The 18,737-nt window shown below is 35.8% G+C and overlaps 1 protein-coding gene across 1 annotated transcript; it reads left to right on the top strand.

Annotated features, from left to right (window-relative positions):
* The first annotated feature begins 1,286 nt into the window (after positions 1-1,286).
* On the top strand, positions 1,287-18,668 carry ANKAR (ankyrin and armadillo repeat containing). The gene is made up of 16 exons (XM_087954667.1): positions 1,287-1,525; positions 2,438-2,646; positions 3,227-3,331; positions 4,789-5,033; positions 5,966-6,134; positions 6,967-7,208; positions 7,699-7,852; positions 7,936-8,097; positions 9,368-9,474; positions 10,712-10,834; positions 11,437-11,595; positions 13,064-13,181; positions 15,407-15,516; positions 15,992-16,188; positions 17,228-17,274; positions 18,287-18,668. The coding sequence occupies exons 1-16, from the start codon at positions 1,287-1,289 to the stop codon at positions 18,529-18,531; spliced, it is 2,631 nt and encodes an 876-aa protein (XP_087810793.1). The 3' UTR covers positions 18,532-18,668.
* Positions 18,669-18,737: the final 69 nt, after the last annotated feature.

Genomic DNA, 18,737 nt, shown 5'->3' with positions numbered 1-18,737 from the left:
AAATAGCAGTACAGAACGTACCCTTGGATATGACATATTGATAATGATTCCCATGCTTCTATCCTGTATACACTGCAGTGTTGTTTTCTCCAGTTCTATAATCTTTTTTGAGATCCAAAAAATGAAAATGAGAGATGACTTCTAAGTTTGTTTGTTTTTAAATATCATACAATTAGAACACGATAACGAAGTAATTTAGGTTTTTTAGATTGCATTAAAATTATCTTAACTGGCACCCTGTGAAAGGTAAGTTAGTTGCACTAGATCTGGCTTGATATCAAGTGCAAACAGCTATTTCTCTTGCTTTCACATTTGACTGCCCTTTCTATTCTATTTCAAGAAATCTTGAGTACAATCCATTCAAATGAAGCATGTTGATCCAAATCCATTTATTTCAAAGGAAAGAATTTAATAACATTATGTATTCTCAGCTGTCCCTTTGAAATTGTGTATAAGAATTAAACATACTTAACATTGACATTGATATTTTGCTTGTGCATATTAAGGGTGCTAATCATCCAATGCCATTTTAATTATAAGATATCAGGCCCTGAGATACATATGAATACATGTGAATTTCTATGTTTCCAAATTGTACATGTAAAAATAAAATAAAATGGAAGAAAGAAGCCATAGTACCAGAGTTGCAACAGCTCCTAGTGCCACTTGAGATCTGTTTTATAAGACGCAAAGTGAAAACCATTAAATATATTTCATGAATTCAAATTCACTTTTTAAAATTAAAATAGGCAGATGGTGGGACCTGAACAGAGTCAACATGGAACGGGGAAATATTGAAAACAAATAAATACCACAGGTCTTCTCACTCTGAAATCAACATTTGTTTTCAACCTGTCTCCATTCCATGTTGTCTCCATTTTGTGCTAGTCCCACCATCTGCCTATTTTTTGGAGTGTCATCCCTATTTTGCCAGTGGAACCCTCAGCTAGGAAAGTCTGCCAAAAAATATTTTACATTTTTATCAGACTGTAAAAACACATCAGTTCTAAATTTACAAATATATACCGTTTATATTTGGTCTGCCATTTGCAGAAGGTTTATTTTTGTTTTGAGTTATTAAGTGCTGGAATGCAGTTCATTTTAGGCTTATCTGTCTGTGTTGCTTTTCTGGCATCAAGAGCTGCAGCAATAATAACAAGTACAGCTTTGAGAAGCATAACTTTAATATTAATTATGCAAAAACAAAAGGATGAACAGAGCACTGATAATAACTAGCTCATAATCATTCCACTCTATAGAGCTTTTGCTTTCCTTCCTCAAGGCCAATGGTCACTCTTGCCTCTTGTTGTCTATCAGCTTGGGGACCCACAGCTTTGCATCTAGCAGCCCAGTGTGGTTCCCTTGAAGCGCTTCATTTCCTTCTGGCTTTAAGAGCAGATTACCAAATACCTGACGACCGAGGATGGTTGCCGATCCATTTTGCGGCCTATTATGACAACGTGGCCTGCATCACAGTCCTCTACCGAAAAGACCCACAGCTGTTAGAGGTGGAAACTCAATCTCTGTGAGTAAGCAGAAGGGGGTGTCCAGGAAGAATGTTTGCGGGGCGGGGGGGGGGACCAGAGACAGGTTGCTTGGTGGGTTAAGAATCTGGTAGAGTTGAGAATGAAGGAGTGGTTGGTTGGAATGATTGGGTTGGTTCTGGATTGTTGTGAAGCCAGAAGGGAGGCCAGAATGAGAAGACCTGTGATATTTATTTATTCGGTGGTTTGTTTATTCACTTTCTATAGCTATCCAACTCAATTAAGTGACTCTGGGCAGCTATATACAGTATTGGATGTAGTTGTCAGCTGCTACCTACAGCTGAATTGGCTCTGGAGTGGAGCTTCAGTAGAAAGGAAGCCTGAACAGAGACTTAGGAAGAGGGTGGTAGCAAGAATTTTGGCAACTGGTCCTCAAACATGGAACAATGATTCTAAGGCATGATAGTAAGGAATCTGGGCAGATAGAGTGGGGTCCAGTCAATGAATGTATATGCTTATACAGGTAGTCTTCAACTTGCAACAGTTTGTTTAGTGACCATTCAAAGTTACAAAGGCACTAAAAAAATGACTTATGATCATTTTCACACTTATGACCATTGACATATTTGTAAACAATTGTTTTCAACAAAAATGTGGTAAAATGCAGCCACATGACTGGAGGACACTGCAAATGGCCGTAAATGCAGGCCAGTTTCCTTGTGTCCAAAGAGTAGTCTCGAGACCGGGGGCGGCAGCAGCCGTTGGAACTTTGGAACTGGGTCATAAGTACATTTGGGGGATCCCATCGTAATTTTGAATGATTGCTAAGCAACTAGTCTAGTCTTAAGTCAAGGAATACCTGTACATGAAATAAAATCCAGTGTATCACTTTCAATTTGTTTCAGTTTGTTTCATATCACGGTATTTTGTCCCCCCCCCCACCCTGTCAATAGATACCATTCCACACCACTTTTGCTTGCAGCTGTATCTGGAGCACTAGATAGTATCAAGTATTTGTTTTGTCTTAAAGCCGACTGGCTAAAAAAAGATGGTGAACGAAATAACATAATACATTTGGCTGCACTGAACTTCCACACAGAAGTTTTAAAGCATCTAATTGAGTTAAATAACCCTGCTCTTCCAGTTTGGAAAACTCTTGTTGGTAAGTACCCTATATAATGTAGTAATTCCGATTAAATCACTGAAAAGTTTCAGAGTGTGATTAAAAATGTAAAGGTTTCCCATGTCCAGTTGTGTTCAGTTCTAATAGATAGAGCTCATTTCTGTTTCTTAGCCAACATTGACGCTAAGGGAGCCAGCATTGTCTGAAGACACTTCCATGATTATATGGCCAGCATGACAATAAGCCAAGACACACACATGTGCTGTGAGGCTTGTAACCCAAAGTTATAGTAGGACCTTGTCAAGTTTACTTAGGGCTTGAGTAAGCTGGCTGCTGGTTTGTCCAGTAAAGCAGAAGCAAGTTTTAAGAATGATGAGGCTTGTTGGCAGAACACACACAACCCAATGTGAATTTCTTCCTCAAATTTGCTTATAATCTAGCCCACGGTTAGAAAATCTCTGTAATAAGAGAACCACAAACCTTGAATTCATCATTAACTTTCTTGTTAGACTATAAAGAAAAATACTGTTGTAAGCCAGAATTAAGGCAAATGCATGGGGTTGCCCATGTTTAGTGCAACCACTAAATGTTAACAAATTATTGTCAAAAATCTTAACAGGTATGCTGAATTGTGAATCCTACATTAGGAAACGAATGGCAATACAGTGTTTAGAAGTACTTTGTCTTGCCAAAGATCATTACTGGAAATGTATACTGCAGGCAGGTGAGCTGTCATGTGTACTATTTGTCACTTTTTCTGCTAGAAGTTATTTTAATAATAATGAACATAGTGAAAGAGATCAAGCCGGCTTCTCTGTCTTCTAGAACAGAGGTCCTCAATCCCTGGGCCACGGCCCACCAGGAACCAAGTTGTGCAAGTGAGCAAAGCCCGATCTGTGCTGCATGTGAAACCACGCCCCCTGGTCTGCAGAAAAACTGCCCTCCATGGAATTGGTTCCTGGTGCCCCAAAGGTTGGGGGGGCTGTTCTAGTATACTATTTATCTGTAGCCTAACAGTTTGACTTCCTGAGATGGCTGGCATGACTTGTGGTTACCTAAAATTCATGTCCTAAGGCACTTTAATATCCATTCTGAAATTCCCTACTAGGAAGTGGCTGAGGATTTAATTTTCTCCATTATGACCATAACCATACATAAAACAGAGCCGATTAGATGTGATGTTTTCTTTGAATAAAAGTGTTGATGTAGAGGAGCTTCACATGACCCTTTTATCATCTTTCTAGACAATTTAATTCCTAGCCTTGGCAGGAACGGACAAGGGAGAGGGGGGAATGTTACTTAAAGTGATCCAACTAAATTGCCTAAAAGAAGCATTTCTCAAAGCTTAATGAAAAGATACTTTTTCTTTTATCGGGGGAAGTTACTGCATTTAACAGCATAGTCTCAAGCGTTTCATTTCTGGAAAAGATAAAGGAAAAGGTAATAATTTCACAGCTGCAGACATACCTGTGCAATATCGATTATCTGGATTCATTTCAATTGGGCTTTTTTATCTGAGACAGAGGCACTTAGATGAGTTCTGATTGAAGAAGAATGTAGGGAATACAGATCATCTATCCCCCATAGCCCTGTCGTTACATTTGATAATTTTCCCAATAAAACAAATTTATGTTAGGGAAAAGTTTATACAAATATTAAAAATATTTCTGGAAATAACTTACCAAAAGACCTAATTAAAACAATTATCTGAAAAAATTGTATATTTGCACATTTTCAAAACAAAAATGTGTCTTTCAAGAAATTGATATCGATATACAAATATTAATTCATTGAAATGGAGGGGCATGGATAAATAAAAAGGGAAGAACAGAGGAAAATATTGCTTATTATTATTTTGTGTGCTTTCCCATGGCAAAAGCATAAAAGGCTTTTTATCTTATTTGGTTCAGTGACAAGGAAGTAAATAACAAGCAAGGTTCAAGGATTTGCATATTCTGTGAGGCTTACTTGTCTGCATAAATGTATATAATGGCCATATATATAGTGCCAGTCATTCCTCCTTCAGATTTCACTGCATTTCCCTCCCGCTTTTTTCGGTTGCTCAGAAATTCTTAACCAAATGATCTCTGCCACAGTCACCTAAAGAAGTCAGAGCCTTGGAGAGATTCAGAGCATGTTGCATTTCTGTAACTGGTGGGTTGTTTTTGTTCTTGGTGGCAGGTACCATACCGTCATTAATCAGCTTGTTGAAGAGCAAAGACATCAAATTGGAGTGCCTCACTCTGGGAGTGCTGAGTAACATCTCCACCCATGACTCAATTGTCAGAGCCTTTGTAGAAGCTGGAGGCATTCCTGTGTTAATTAAGCTCTTGTCTATGGAAGAACCCGAATTGCTGTCTCGTTGTGCAGTGTTTTTATATGATATTTCCCAGCTGGATAATAACCAAGTCATCATTGCTGAACTGGTAAATCTAATCGGGGGAAATCTTCACTTTTGTGGTCATCCTTCTTCAATAAATTAATTAGAATAAGATGATGGGCATGCCTTTCCATGGTAAGAAACATATATTTTATTATTTGTGACATTATTCAGATTTGTTTGATATTTATAAGTATTATAAAGTAGAGGCATGTCTGAGTGGATAAGGCCACTTCTGAGTTCTGCTTTCACCTTGCAGCCATAACTGTGACTATGTTATTGTTGTTGACTGGGTTTGAGAAATCAGGAACATCCCTGTTGTCTGTAACCCTTTCTTTTTACACTAGCCTCTGAAATGAATTTCTGCCCCAATCTTAATGATTGCTGAGCTACATCTTGAACTAATTTTAATTGTAGTTAAGGTTAATCTTGATCATTGGGATTGTGCTTGACTTAAGATATGAAAATTTTAAATTACATCTTTGGACAACAAAAACACTGATTTGTTTTTTAAAATGTCCATGTGCTTTAAAAATGGCCATGTGATGAGCTGAAGGAGGAAAGGAGAAGGATTCTCAGGGTTGAAACTATGCAATCTTGAAGGTGGGTTCTGTTTTGTGAATTACAGTGTATTTAACATGACAGATTGACTTGAATCCAGAGATTTTTTTTACAAAAATTATGCTAGAGTTCTGATAGAATATTTCTGTTGGTGGAAAAAAGGAAAGTGATCCTCACTTAATTTTCCCTTTTTTTATCCCACCGGCCCATCAAGGCTAAGGAAGATACCACAAACCCTACTCCTCTCACCACATATTCCAGGAGATCTCAAGAACTGTGGAGAGAAGGAAAAAATTAGGAAAGATTGCCTTTCCACCCTGTGAAGAATTGAGATTTTTGTTAGATTCAGCCCATTGTATTTTCTGAGTCTTATTCATTCTATTTTTGCCTATGTCCCTTATAACTTTTTTAATGTAGGATGGAATTCCTGCTCTCATCAATCTGTTACAATATGACTTACAAGATCTGCTTGTGAATGTAATGAGCTGTATCCGAGTATTATGCAAGAATAATAAAGAGAATCAGTTGAAAGTGAAAGAAATGATGGGTATTGAACCACTTGTCCAGTTCTTACGTTCAGATTCAGGTAAAAACAAAAATAGCATAATTGGTTTTAAGGGAATGACATAGTTTACTGATCATTTAACTTTCTAGATCATTTTAGTTCTGGGGTGATGGGACTTGCAGGAGAAGACATCTGTTTCACCAGCAGTATCTATTCTCTAATAGACAGATATAGTTAGACTCAACAATAAAGTGCAGCCTTAGAAGTCTCAGTGCCAAGGGGAGTAGATACATTTACTAGGAAATTTTTATCTTCTAGTCCTGGTTCTGTCATTCATTTGTATGACCCATTAAAGAATGTCTTGCTTTACAAGTGCTAGAAATATTTAATACTTTGAAGGGGGGAAATGTAACATCATTATCATTACAGCAACAAGTCTTTGTCAAGCATTTTAGTGTAATTTTTAGTCAGGAAATAGATATAGCAAAGTATAAAATAAGAGGATACGCCCTAATATTTAAAAAAAATCTAACATCTATAGTTTATGCCTCTTATTTATGTATATTATTTTTTATCCATAGGTTTTCCATTAACATTAAAAACATATACTCTTGACACATCAATACCAATATAAAGAGGATAACCTGTTATAGCTTAAACTTGGTACATTGCATGAAGGGTATACAGTAAATGATTATTTCAAAATGCTAGGTATAATAGTAATTACCATTTGGGGATTCATTGGTGAATTTGAGATGATTTATCATTGGTTAGAGAAGTTAAAAAAATTATTCAAAAGGAAATATTCAATCTGTAAATTGTCATTATTACTATAAGTAATGAGAGTCATTAAAAGATTAGAACAGATTCTACATATATCTGGCTTTTATATCTGTATTTTTTCTGCTTAAAGATGTCCTGGTGGCAGTGGCCTCAGCAGTGATTGCAGAAATTTCTCGTGGGAATATGGAAATGCAGAATGCTATCATGGCGGCAAATGTTATTGATCCTCTAATTCAACTTCTCAGAGGAAGGAAAATCGGTGTCCAGGTTAAAGGAGCAACAGCAATTGAGGCACTCTGTGAAGGGAACACTATTATCCAGATGAGATTTCTAGCCAAATCTGTGACCAAGTTCCTTCTGAAGCTCCTGAAGGCAAGTGTTTCATTTTTTTAGTGGGACATCATACCCAAGTCATTGTATAAGGGATGATGATGATGATGATGATGACGATGATATGTCATCAAGTACTGTCAATTCTTAGAGACTACATAGCTAGACTTTCCCATGATTATCTGTCCCTAACCTGGTCCTTCAGGTTTCCCAACAATAACTGAGTTCACCCATCTGGCTGCTGTGGTCCTTTCCTTTCCTTTTTCCCCAAATTAGAGACATCTCCAGAAAGCTGGGCCTTCACATAAAGGCTTAAAGTAGAATAATTTCAGCCTGGTTATTTGTGCTTCGAGTGACATCTGGATTGGTTTGTTTGATGGTCCATTGGCTAGTTTTCTTGGCTCTTCATGGTATTATCAGAAGTCTTCTTCAACAGCAAAGTTCAAAAGCATCAATACTCTTCTAATAGAGAAAATATGCTTATGCTCATAAGCTTTCATATATAGCTTTCTCTTTTTGGTTCAACTTCCAGGCCTTTCACTTGAAAGTGAAAGAACAAGGGGCTGTAACCCTCTGGGCTCTAGCTGGACAAACCCTGAAGCAGCAGAAATTCATGGCGGAACAGATTGGATACAATTTAATTATAGACATGCTTCTATCACCATCTGATAAAATGCAGTGTGTTGGTAAGTCACTGTTGTTCAGGCACAAACTCATATAGGAGTTAAAAAATTCTTAAATGTATTTGTTACTTTTGTTGTTTTGGAAGGAGGAGAAGCTGTCATAGCTCTTAGCAAGGACAGTGAAATTCACCAGAACCAAATATGCGAAGGGAATGGAATCGCCCCTTTGGTCCGGCTGTTAAGAAGTGGAAGGATAGCAGAAGGCACCCTCCTCAGCGTGATCAAAGCCTTAGGCACAATGTGTGTCGGTCTGTAGTTCCTTTTCTTTTCCTCCCAAAGTATAACAATGTTAAAGCTTTTGAGTAAAGACCATGGAAGGGCGTAGGAAAGAGTAGTCTTAATATTCTACAATATTAGACAGGTTTGAGAGCTATAGCAGTCCATTTCCCCCTCTACAGCAATCCTCTTCACAAAGCAGATGCATTATCAAAATAGCTGCAATCTTACACCTGCAGTTTGTGACTCACAAAGCCAACTATAGCCCAGTCAGGATTTAGTTCCTTCTTTTTCCGAACTTCCTGGTATAAGCTTTTGAGGCTATAGTTGGCTTGGTTTTAAAAAGTAAGTCTAAAGAAATCATCAGAACAGATGGAATGAAATTATTACTAGCAACTTATATTTAGCCCCAGTTTTTCTAGAAGACCTTATCCAAGAATAGACCTTAATACAATCATTTCCAGTGATATCAGATTATATATCCTTCTACCTCAGTACAGAATACAGTACTCTGACACTACTATATTGTACAGATGTCAGCTGCAGACTCCTCCTTAATCTGCTATCTAACCCTTTTTTAACCCAGGATTCTACCAAGGTCTAGTAAGAAAGCCAAAATAAAATTAGCTTTGTGAGGTAAAAATCAATGCAATGATTAATGTAATGTATGTAATGACACACTAAAATCAGTAGTAAAATAATGGTAAGTTATAAACATCCTAAAATATTTTTAATGTCTGGGAATCTAAAAATCTCTTCATCTAGCATTTTAAAACTTTAAAAGTTGTCCTAATTCTACTTCTCAAAAATTTAAAATTTAAAAATTTGGGGAGTTGTTAGATTTTATTTATTTATCTTCGTGCCAATTTTGATTCATAACAACTGCCTGGGCAAATCCTTCCAGATTTTTTTGATAAGGTTTTTTAGAAGTGGTTTGCCCTTGCCCCCTTCCTAGAGCTGAGAGGGAGTGACTGCCCCAAAGTAACCCTGCTGGCTTGGTACCTAAAGTGGGGCTAGAACTCCCAGTTTTCCACTTTCTAGTGCCTTAGCCACTACAACAGATTGGGTCTCTTATATATTGTTTATACTTGGACAGAAAAACATGACTCATTTCTGGACCCAAGGGCTTTGCCAGATTTTGCTTCATGAAGACTTTCCACCGATTTGAGCTTCAGCATTTAGCATATGCTTGCTTAAAAGTAAAGAACAGTTGAGGGGTCATATTTTGCTTGTGCTAACTTTCCTTCCCTTCCCTGCTTCTTTCATTTGTATGGATCTCTTTGCCTGACATCAAACATCTAGGTGAAGCTCATATAAGCAATCCCGTTAGTCAAGAGAATGTAGTGGATGAAGGGGCCTTGCCAATACTTGTTCATTTGCTTAAAACTCATCCATCCCTTCAGATAAAGGTGGGTTTTAAATGTTTGTCATACAGATCTAAACTAGAGAGTCTTCATGTAGTAACTGCCTCGGATGGCGACTGTTCACAGTTATACAGTAGTGATGAAAAAATAATTTTATGATCAGTCCTCACATTTACAAACTTCACAGGTCTGTAAAGCAAGGAAAGCTGAACTACAAATATATACATAGTTGCAGTTTCACTTAGTGACTACTTCTCATAACAACCGAATCGCCAATTCCAATTGTGGTCACTAAATGAGGACTGCCTATAATTCTTGAATGGTTTTAATAGTTTTGCTTCATTGAATAATGTAAATGAAAATACATTTGCAGAATGTTGAAGACTCTAGCTGCTGATAAAATGCCTATCACATTAGATAATAGAACTTCAGTCTTAAGACCTTGTATTTGATTTTGCCGTAAAATCAGCATTAATTAAAATATGTTAATATTATTTCAGTGTGTAAGAATGAAGTTGGAGGATGAACTATACATAGCTACAATAAAAACAACTGCTGTATATTAAATTCTGTATATTAAATGCTGTATATTAAATTAAAATGTATAGTGCAATATTAATGCAATATCAGGGGTTTTCAATTCAATGTATAGAATGTGAAGGATGAGTGTTTGTGTTTATTTTCATAGTCATAATGTACACTGAACATGGTATTTAACTTCGTTGTATGAGGTGCAATGACAATAAAGTAAAGTAAAGTAAAGTAAAATCAAGTGGACACTGCCTTTATAACCAATAATTGACTTCCTGGGAGCAGAAATGGATGGTCATATCCTAATGGCACCAATGACTTTGAGACAGTGTTTCATAAAATTAGTTAACTTTGAAAGCCTAGGGTAGATCAATCCTGGCCTAGTAGGCCCTCTATTTCACCCCAGCACTAAAATCATAAATCACACTGATACATAGTGTAACTCCTTTTATTATTTTCTTCTAAAATGTAATGATATAAAAGGTTGAGACACAAATATAGTTGTCACATTCTGATAGAGTTACAGCACCAGATCTCTGCTGCAAAACTCTGGACAACCATTAAATAGCAGCAAAGATATATAACAATTTTACTTTTTTTTTTTTTTTTGCTGTGAAAGAATCTTTCCTTCCCTGAAAAAAATATTTTTAGGCACCAAAAATAGATTTCCTGAACCCATAACAATTCTTTTCATGCTTTACCAGGTATTATTTTTTTAATTAGAATTTTTCCAATTCTAATAAATTTTTAGGTTGAAGTTGCATTTTCCTTGGCTTGTATTGTTCTAAAGAATAGCAATCTGCAGTCTGTATTACAAGAGAAAGAAGGTTTTCGTTATTTGGATGTCCTTAAGCTTTTTTATGCATCAGATAAGGTAATGACTTCAGTAAAATATTTGGTATTCAAATTATAAAATCAAATAATAAATTAAGAATCTTCAGCATCTAGAGCTGTGAGTACATACATTTGGAATTTTGAGGATGCACAAAAATGGTTGGAGTTAGCTCAGACCACAAAAAATAACTTGTCACTTAAGTAAATAATGAAATTTGTATGCAATGTGTTAACTGGTGACAATTAAATATCTACATGTATTGGAAGTAACTGTGCACATTTTATATACATGGATATCCTCTTGCCAATTTAGTAATATTTGATAACATAGCATTCACTCTGACAGCATAACCTTTTCTTTTTATTAGAGGTCTTTTTATTATCTTTTCTTTTTCTCTTCCATCTTTTTCTGTTATTTCTTGTAATTCTGAAGGCAGGAATGCTAAATTACTTAAGCTGTCCTGAATGTTTTTCCAGAGGAAAAACACAATCAAAACTTTAAATGAATAGTGTAAAAAAGAAATTAAATCCTTTTAGCTCTCCTGGAATTCAAAGTAGACATGGTGGCTTGGTTTGTTTGAAAAATCTCAATATCTAAATGTGAACAATGTTTATATGTTACTATTTTCTTCTTGTTTTAAGGATATTCGTTTACGAGCAGGATATGCTATTGCAATTTTTGCTTACAATAATCCTACTCAGCAGATACTGATTTTAGAGGCTGGACCCATATCAATCCATGTATTTGAACCTCTTCTGGGCTCAGATGTAGAGACAGATAGAGCAATGGCTGCCTTTCAGGTACAAAATTAGGTGTTGCATGTATAGTTGGTTCAGAATTATTTCTGCACAATTATCAATAAGCATTTTGGAAAAATAGAGTTGCCACATAGAACTTGAATTTCCCTGTTGGGAAGATTCTGTTGGAATCCAAAAAAAGTAGACCTCCATAATACTTGAATATGGAAAGATTATGACCAGAAGCCAGATTTCCTAAATGCTGTTCTCTAGAAATTTCAGGCACTTAATTCCCCTCAATTTCCACAAATCGGGTTAATAACTGGATTGCAAAAGAAAGCCTTTCTAAAATAACTTTTTCTAATGGAAGACTTTCCAGTTTGAGGCAGGCTAGATTGATGGGGTGCATGATGCGTTGATCTGGAGTGGGCCCTTCTTTTTGAATGATCTGCTGTAGAAAGTGGTGTAGCTAGATATGATAAAAAGCAAGGGCTTTTATGTCAGTGTACAAATGTTTTGAAAAACACTCTACAGTGTTGGTCTGTTAAAATCTTGGTCTGTTAAAATCTTAAAATCTTTTGTTGGTCTGTTAAAATCTTAATTTTTCAGAAAATCTTTGAGGAGTTTGATGGCTGATTCAAACTTCTTCAGATATTTCGAGGAGATTAATTAATATTTTGAGAACATTTTGCCTATTTTGTTCCCCATTCCTGGTTTGTTCTTAGGCATTATTGGACACTTTGAGCCCTTTTACTAGAGTTGTAGATCTTGTTATGCTGTGATTTTCTGCAAGTCTATATAGAATTAAAATGGACTACATTATATAAAATTAGTATATTTAAATTTGAAGCATAATGAATATAGCAATGCTCCAATGAATCAAAATGCGGAAGGGAGTGATGGTGATAATATAAAATGCTTTACCTGCAACTGTCAACTCATAAAGCATTCCTATGCCTGTTTTAGTAGTTGCAATTAAAAAAGTGGGAGGGGAGGGGAGGAAGGAAATCTAGAAGAGCAGTTGAAAGCGAAAGTACATCCCAAAACTTATCTTTAAAAGATTGTAACTAAAACACCAGTTTTGCCCGTGAATATATTTAATTGGAGTACGTGAATGATGTCACCCAGCCTGTGAATGTGCTCAATTGGAGAATCTGGTTTATGAGACACCCGGGGGGAGGGGGAAACAGGGTCACAGGTGTCTGTAAATTACATATGCCAGAGTTGGCTTCATACAGGGCAGTACCAGTTATCTTGCCTCTAATGAATCCTTTGAAGTTTTTTGAAGTTTGGCTCCAGAATCATGATTTAGAGTGATTGCTGGAATCCTGACAGCAACCTTAACTAATGCAAATATTTTTTTCTCCTACTACTGATTTTGTAATTATAAAATTCCCAGTGGTATGTGTATTTAATACTGTCACTAAAATGATTAGACTATTATATTGTGAAAAATAAGAAATGAAAAAAAATTGCAAAATTATAGGAAATCTGTTTTACCTGTTGTGTCAAAAGGTATCTTCTATTTCAGATAGTAGTATTAGCAAAAATTATAATTGATCTGGATCAAGTTAGTTTGTCTGCAAGAGGAATTTCTACCTTGGTTGACCTACTATGTTCAGAAAAATCAGCCACTTTAGTGTTAACAGGTACTATATAAAATATTAAAATACTGTGCAGTATCACTGCAGTGACAAACTGTTATTAACTATAATGTGATGCCTTAAAGTGAAGATTTAATGAAGGAAACAGGGCTAATCTATGGTGGTGCAGTGGTTAGAATGCAGTATTGCAGGCTAACTCTGCCAACTGCCAGAAGTTCAATCCTGACTGGTTCAAAGTTGACTCAGCCTTTCATCGCTCCAACATTGGTAAAATGAGGAGCCAGATTGCTGGGGGTAATATGTTGATTCTATAAACTTCTCAGAAAGAGCTATAAAACACTATGAAATGGTATATAAGTGTAAGTACTGCGGTTATTGCTAAAGTGGTCCCTGTATCCTTCTTCAAGAGTCTCAGAAGGCTTCATGTGATTGTGTTCATACAGTATATGCAGAAAAAAACATCACTCCACACTGACTTTGAAAGAAGTATGAAAGGAAGAAAAAATTAGGTCATCATCTAGACCAGTGTTTCCTAAAATAGGGTTCTAGGAGCCTTGGAGATTTCCAACACCCTCTCAGGATTGTCAGATCAAAATTATTTGCTAGCCTATGTTGAAAAATAATACCATATTAACATCTGTCAAACAATCATGAGAAGCAGTAGCAGCAATGAAGACATCCATTTTAATTTTTAATATGATATCAGTAAATATAACCCTACAAACAAAACTCCTTTGGTACCGCCATAATTATTAAATCTGAGAAAGAATCCTGAGAAGAAAAAAGTTAAGAAACACTCATCTAGATCATATTAGATAGGATGTAAAACATGCTATCTTCATGGTCAGGTTTTTTTTCCTTTTTAAATAATAACCAATATAGTATTTAACTGTCTCCTTTCTTCTTCTTTTCCTTCCCTTTCAGCCAAAGGGTACCATTTGCCATCTTTGGGGTCAAACAACAACTTCAGGGAAGGGAAGGGAAGGGGAGAATTTATAGGAGAAAAGGGATGGTGATGGAAGAGATTATGATACTTTAATTGAAAATAATTAATTGGAAAATACTAAAAATTATAAAAACAATAAAAATATATTAAAAATAGACAGCTGGTGTTAAAGCGCTTTAGTCCTGCTAAGTTTTAGTCCTGCTTTAGGCATGAATGCCAACTGGGTGAGTGATTTTTGGGCCAGTCCAGCCCACCTCAGAAAGTGATTGTTATGGGGAAAATAAGATTACCAGTATTAGGTATGTTCATTCTCTTGAGTTATTTAAAAAATAAATAAAGGCAAGACAAAAAAATCTAAGAAATCAATACTTTTTTTTGATGTAACAACAATGGTCTGAATTAATGTTTGCTTCTATTATTTTGAAACAAAGCCTACACATAAATTTAAGCCCATTGCTTTGCTGGTGCCTAAGTTATATCACTGAAGTAACTATATGGCTGATAATCCACTAGAGCAGGGGTGTCAAACTTGCGTCATCACATGACGTATCGGGACTTTTTCCCTTCTCTAAATTGGGCATGGGCGTGGCCTGCGCATGATGCATCCAGCCAGCAGGCTGCAAGTTTGAGAGCCCTGCACTAGAGCTTACATCACAATTTTCTAGAAAGTATCTCTGAAATAAGCAAAGATTTTAGTTAAGATTTTAGTCAATTTCAATTAAGGTGTTTGATTCCTTCATAGACATATCTGTGCACTTCTCCACCTGTTGAAGTCGTTACTTAATTCAAATATACTTAACTTTTTACCTAGCTGAGCATACCAAAAGAAGAGAAACAAAAATAATGAAATTTGAGCTATAGTATATTAAAAGTCTTGTTTCATTAAAATATTTAAGAAATCACAATTGACTGATACCAGAATTTTTCAGATTTTGCAATGCTTGGACTCCATAAAATGACAAACGTATGATTTCCATTAGTACTGAGATTAAAATGGAGCAGGAAATAAAAATGCTACTTTTAATAATTTAATGTTAATCTATATCTTACAGGTTTCACAATTGCCTACTAGGATAATGCAGGCAAAGGAAGAAGCAAAGCCCAAATCATATTTTCAGTCTTCCATTTTGTCTGCACTAGGCAAGGTTTTCAAAAAATGAAAATCAAATCCATTTTAAGTGGCCGTTACCCCATGATAGGGCATTCTGGCTCACAGTTTGAGAAACATACTTTGCAAGTTCTAGTTGTACGGAGTTGTGTTGGATATAATGTACTTGCGCAATTTACAAATATTTATGCCTTAATTCCATTTCCCCACTCCTAGGAAAATTATTAGCTAGCTTGGCCCACACAAGGGCAGGCATTCCAGAAGCAATCACAAGCTTGGGAACGGTCCAACGTCTTTGTTATCATTTATATGCAAAGGAAGAGGAGGTAGGAATTTAAAATTCTGGTAAGTTTTCTTACTGTTCAGTAGAGACCAGAATCTCTCCCTCCCCATTTGATGTCAATGGAGCACCATATCATGGAGTACTGTTTTGTCTTGTACTATTATATGTTCATTTTATTCTGAGCTCTCAGATCATCTTTGCTTTCTTGGACCTGTTAGTGGCTCTAGTATCTTTAGACTGTGATTTTGAGATATCAAACTCATCCCAGTCCATCAAAAATGTAATACAGTGCTCACAAACTCACAAAAATACAAAATTGGGCAACAGGGAAAGATATCTCCAAATAATGGATGGAAGTGACATATATAGAAGTCCTGTTTTCTGCAAGGGATTTTTTTCAGGACAATCCAGAACTTTTATTTTAATTTTCATAGTTCTCTTGCTTTGTTGGATAATCTGATTCACTGATCCTAAACAAAATTAATAAACTGCATTCCTACAATATGGATGTCTTCTAGGTTCGTTCAGCTGTGGCATGTGCTCTTGGCTATCTAACATTTAACCGAACTGCGTATCGCCATCTATTGGTGCAATGTAGGAATAAGCCCAAGTTGTTCAAGAGACTAATAGTAAATCTCAGCAAAGATGCAAAAATAAATTCGGATTTTGTAAAGGAATTTATGAGGCAGAAAAAAGTTGGGCTCCCATCTCTCAGGTATGAACAGTATTTAAAATTTTAGTGAAGTTTCAGAATACTGTGCACATCAGTTTTAGAATAAAATTATTTCTATTTGAAAGGATGAATCACGTGAATGTTTGGGAAATAAACCTTCAAAATATGGAGGCTTGAGACTTTACCCAAAAGCTGAGAAAATGAAAGATTTTTATTTATATACAATGAATGCCCTGATATTAACTTGGTGAAAGTATTTCTGGCTGGAAGTAGGACTTTATTCCAGAACAAAGCCACTTGGATTTTTGCAAAATTACCTTTAAATGTTTTAGAAAGCATGTTTGAAGTATAAAGCCTTTCATGTTTACAATTTACAAATACTTATGCTTTAATTCCATTTCCCTACCCCTAGGAAAATTATTAGCTAGCTTGAATTTATTGGATTCCACAACATATTTTCTTTTTCTATTTGCTTCTGGGTTTTATAGCATTTATAGCAATAGGTTTTATATCATTTTACAGAATTTTTAAAATGTTATTTGTGTTTTCATAATTGTCTTGAACTTATTAGGAAATTATGGTATTTTTAATAAATTTTAATTAAATGTTATAGAACAGCAGTAGTTCAGTTTAATTCAGTTTAATATACATATCTTACTAAGCACAGAATACTAGAAAGCCTGAGATCTTCCATCAGGACTGATGTTAAATATTTCCATAAATACTGTGAATGTTTAACTTTCATCAACCATGGATTCATAAACTTGCTATCATGTAATCATTATCAAATTTAAGGAGGATAGCCAATTAATAAAGCAGACAAAACAAGAGTCCTGAAGCATCACTGTCAGCTGAATCAAATTATAAATAATGGAGAAGCTCAATGAAAGTAAACAAACCAGTTTAGAAACATAGAATGGTTATATTAAGCTTAATTGTTAAGCATGGGGAAAAAAGAATGATTAACAGAATTCTCAAACTACATTATTTAAGAATAGTTTCAGGACTTTAATGAAAGTACTTTACAGAGAGGCTTAGCAGTTGTCTGCATCCAAACTTAAAAATTGGTTTTTATTTTCAGCCTGGAGATAAATGGAGGACCACCTGCTGTCCCTGTACATATACGAGGTAATTTATGCCTAGCTAATAGATATAATGCACAAATCAAGAAAGCATTTGATAGCCACACAAAATATATAAAAGGTTAAATATGCAGCCTAACCCAGATAGATTTATGTGGAGTATATATATAAAATTGTGCTGGGCATATATATTAAAAAATTCATTATCTAATAAAACTTGTGATGTGGGTAGACCGTTCTAATGTTGCTTTCCACCAGAAATTTCTTATAATTCAAACTGTTGTTCTTGAAGTCTCATGAGCTTAGTGAGATGGCTGATCTAAAGCAGCTTTAAAATGCGTACTTGGAAGCCAGTGGTATGCTGGCTGGTGAATTCTGGGTGTTGCAGTCCACATCTCTTTTAAGTTGCCAAGTTTGAAAAACACTGATTTAAAAAGATAAGGAGCTATCCACTCCTATATCCAGGTTCCTTCCATTAAGAGTGACCAATGCTGTTTCTATTCCATGTCTGGATCTGACAATCTGCTTCCCCAAATACCTTCTCCAGACTTCCCCTCCCCAAAAAAGGAAGGTTGGGTGACAGACAGTAGCAATAGCACATAGACTTATATACCACTTCAAAGTGCTTTACAGCCCTCTCTAAGCTATTTAGAGTGTCAGCATATTGCCCCCAACAATCTGGGTTCTCGTTTTACCGATCTTGGAAGGATGGAGGACTGAGTCAACCTTGAGCCTTATGAGATTTGAACTGCCAAATTGCAGGCAGCCAGCAGTCAGCAGAAGTAGCCTGCAGTACTGCATTCTAACCACTGTGCCACCGTGGCTCATTAATTGTGTAGCATGGTTGGATAAAGAGGTGGCCTGACAAGGAGGGAACACACCGCCATCATTTTCATTCTCCAATGCAGCTACTCACTCCACTTCTAGCTGTTCAAATGAACCAGGTAGAATAACTGGCCCACAAGTAGTCCTATTCATGTTGTGACATTATTTTGCTGAACAGTCTGAAATATTCTGCAGGTAACTGATAGCAGTAAAAGCAGTGTTTTGTTTTCTAGAAAAATTTCGAGGTACTGGTGTTAAAGTATACAAAGCAAAGTTTCGTCCGAAGGATTCTCTCTTTTTAATTCCTCCAACTTCACATATAATGGGAAGATTAAAAACTCTGGAGAAACCTCACATTCCAGCATCTGGACACTATCAATTTCCACATACAACAATTTCTGACCTTATTCAGGTTTCAAGACCAAGAATTGTTCATGTCGAGGCACTCAAATATACTTTGTCTGTAGAGAAAACTTAAATGTCTATACTGTGGTAGCAGAAAAGATGTTGTTACCATGCAGTTTCATGCAAATAAAAATATGATTGCATTTGTAATCGTTTTAATGTATTTGTTCCAAATTGGGAAGAAAACAACTGTAAGAAATTGATACAGAAATAAGAAATAAAAACACTGGCAATCAGATATGACTTCATGTGTGAAAAGCAACTAACATGAAGAATCAA

Source organism: Notechis scutatus, chromosome 1 (genome assembly GCF_049901735.1).
Source record: "Notechis scutatus isolate UNSWTSFEM ecotype Mainland chromosome 1, rNotScu1.2, whole genome shotgun sequence".
NCBI classification, from domain to species: Eukaryota; Metazoa; Chordata; class Lepidosauria; order Squamata; family Elapidae; genus Notechis; species Notechis scutatus.
The sequence above is the reverse complement of the archived record's forward strand: the minus strand, read 5'-3'. Positions and strand labels throughout refer to the sequence as shown.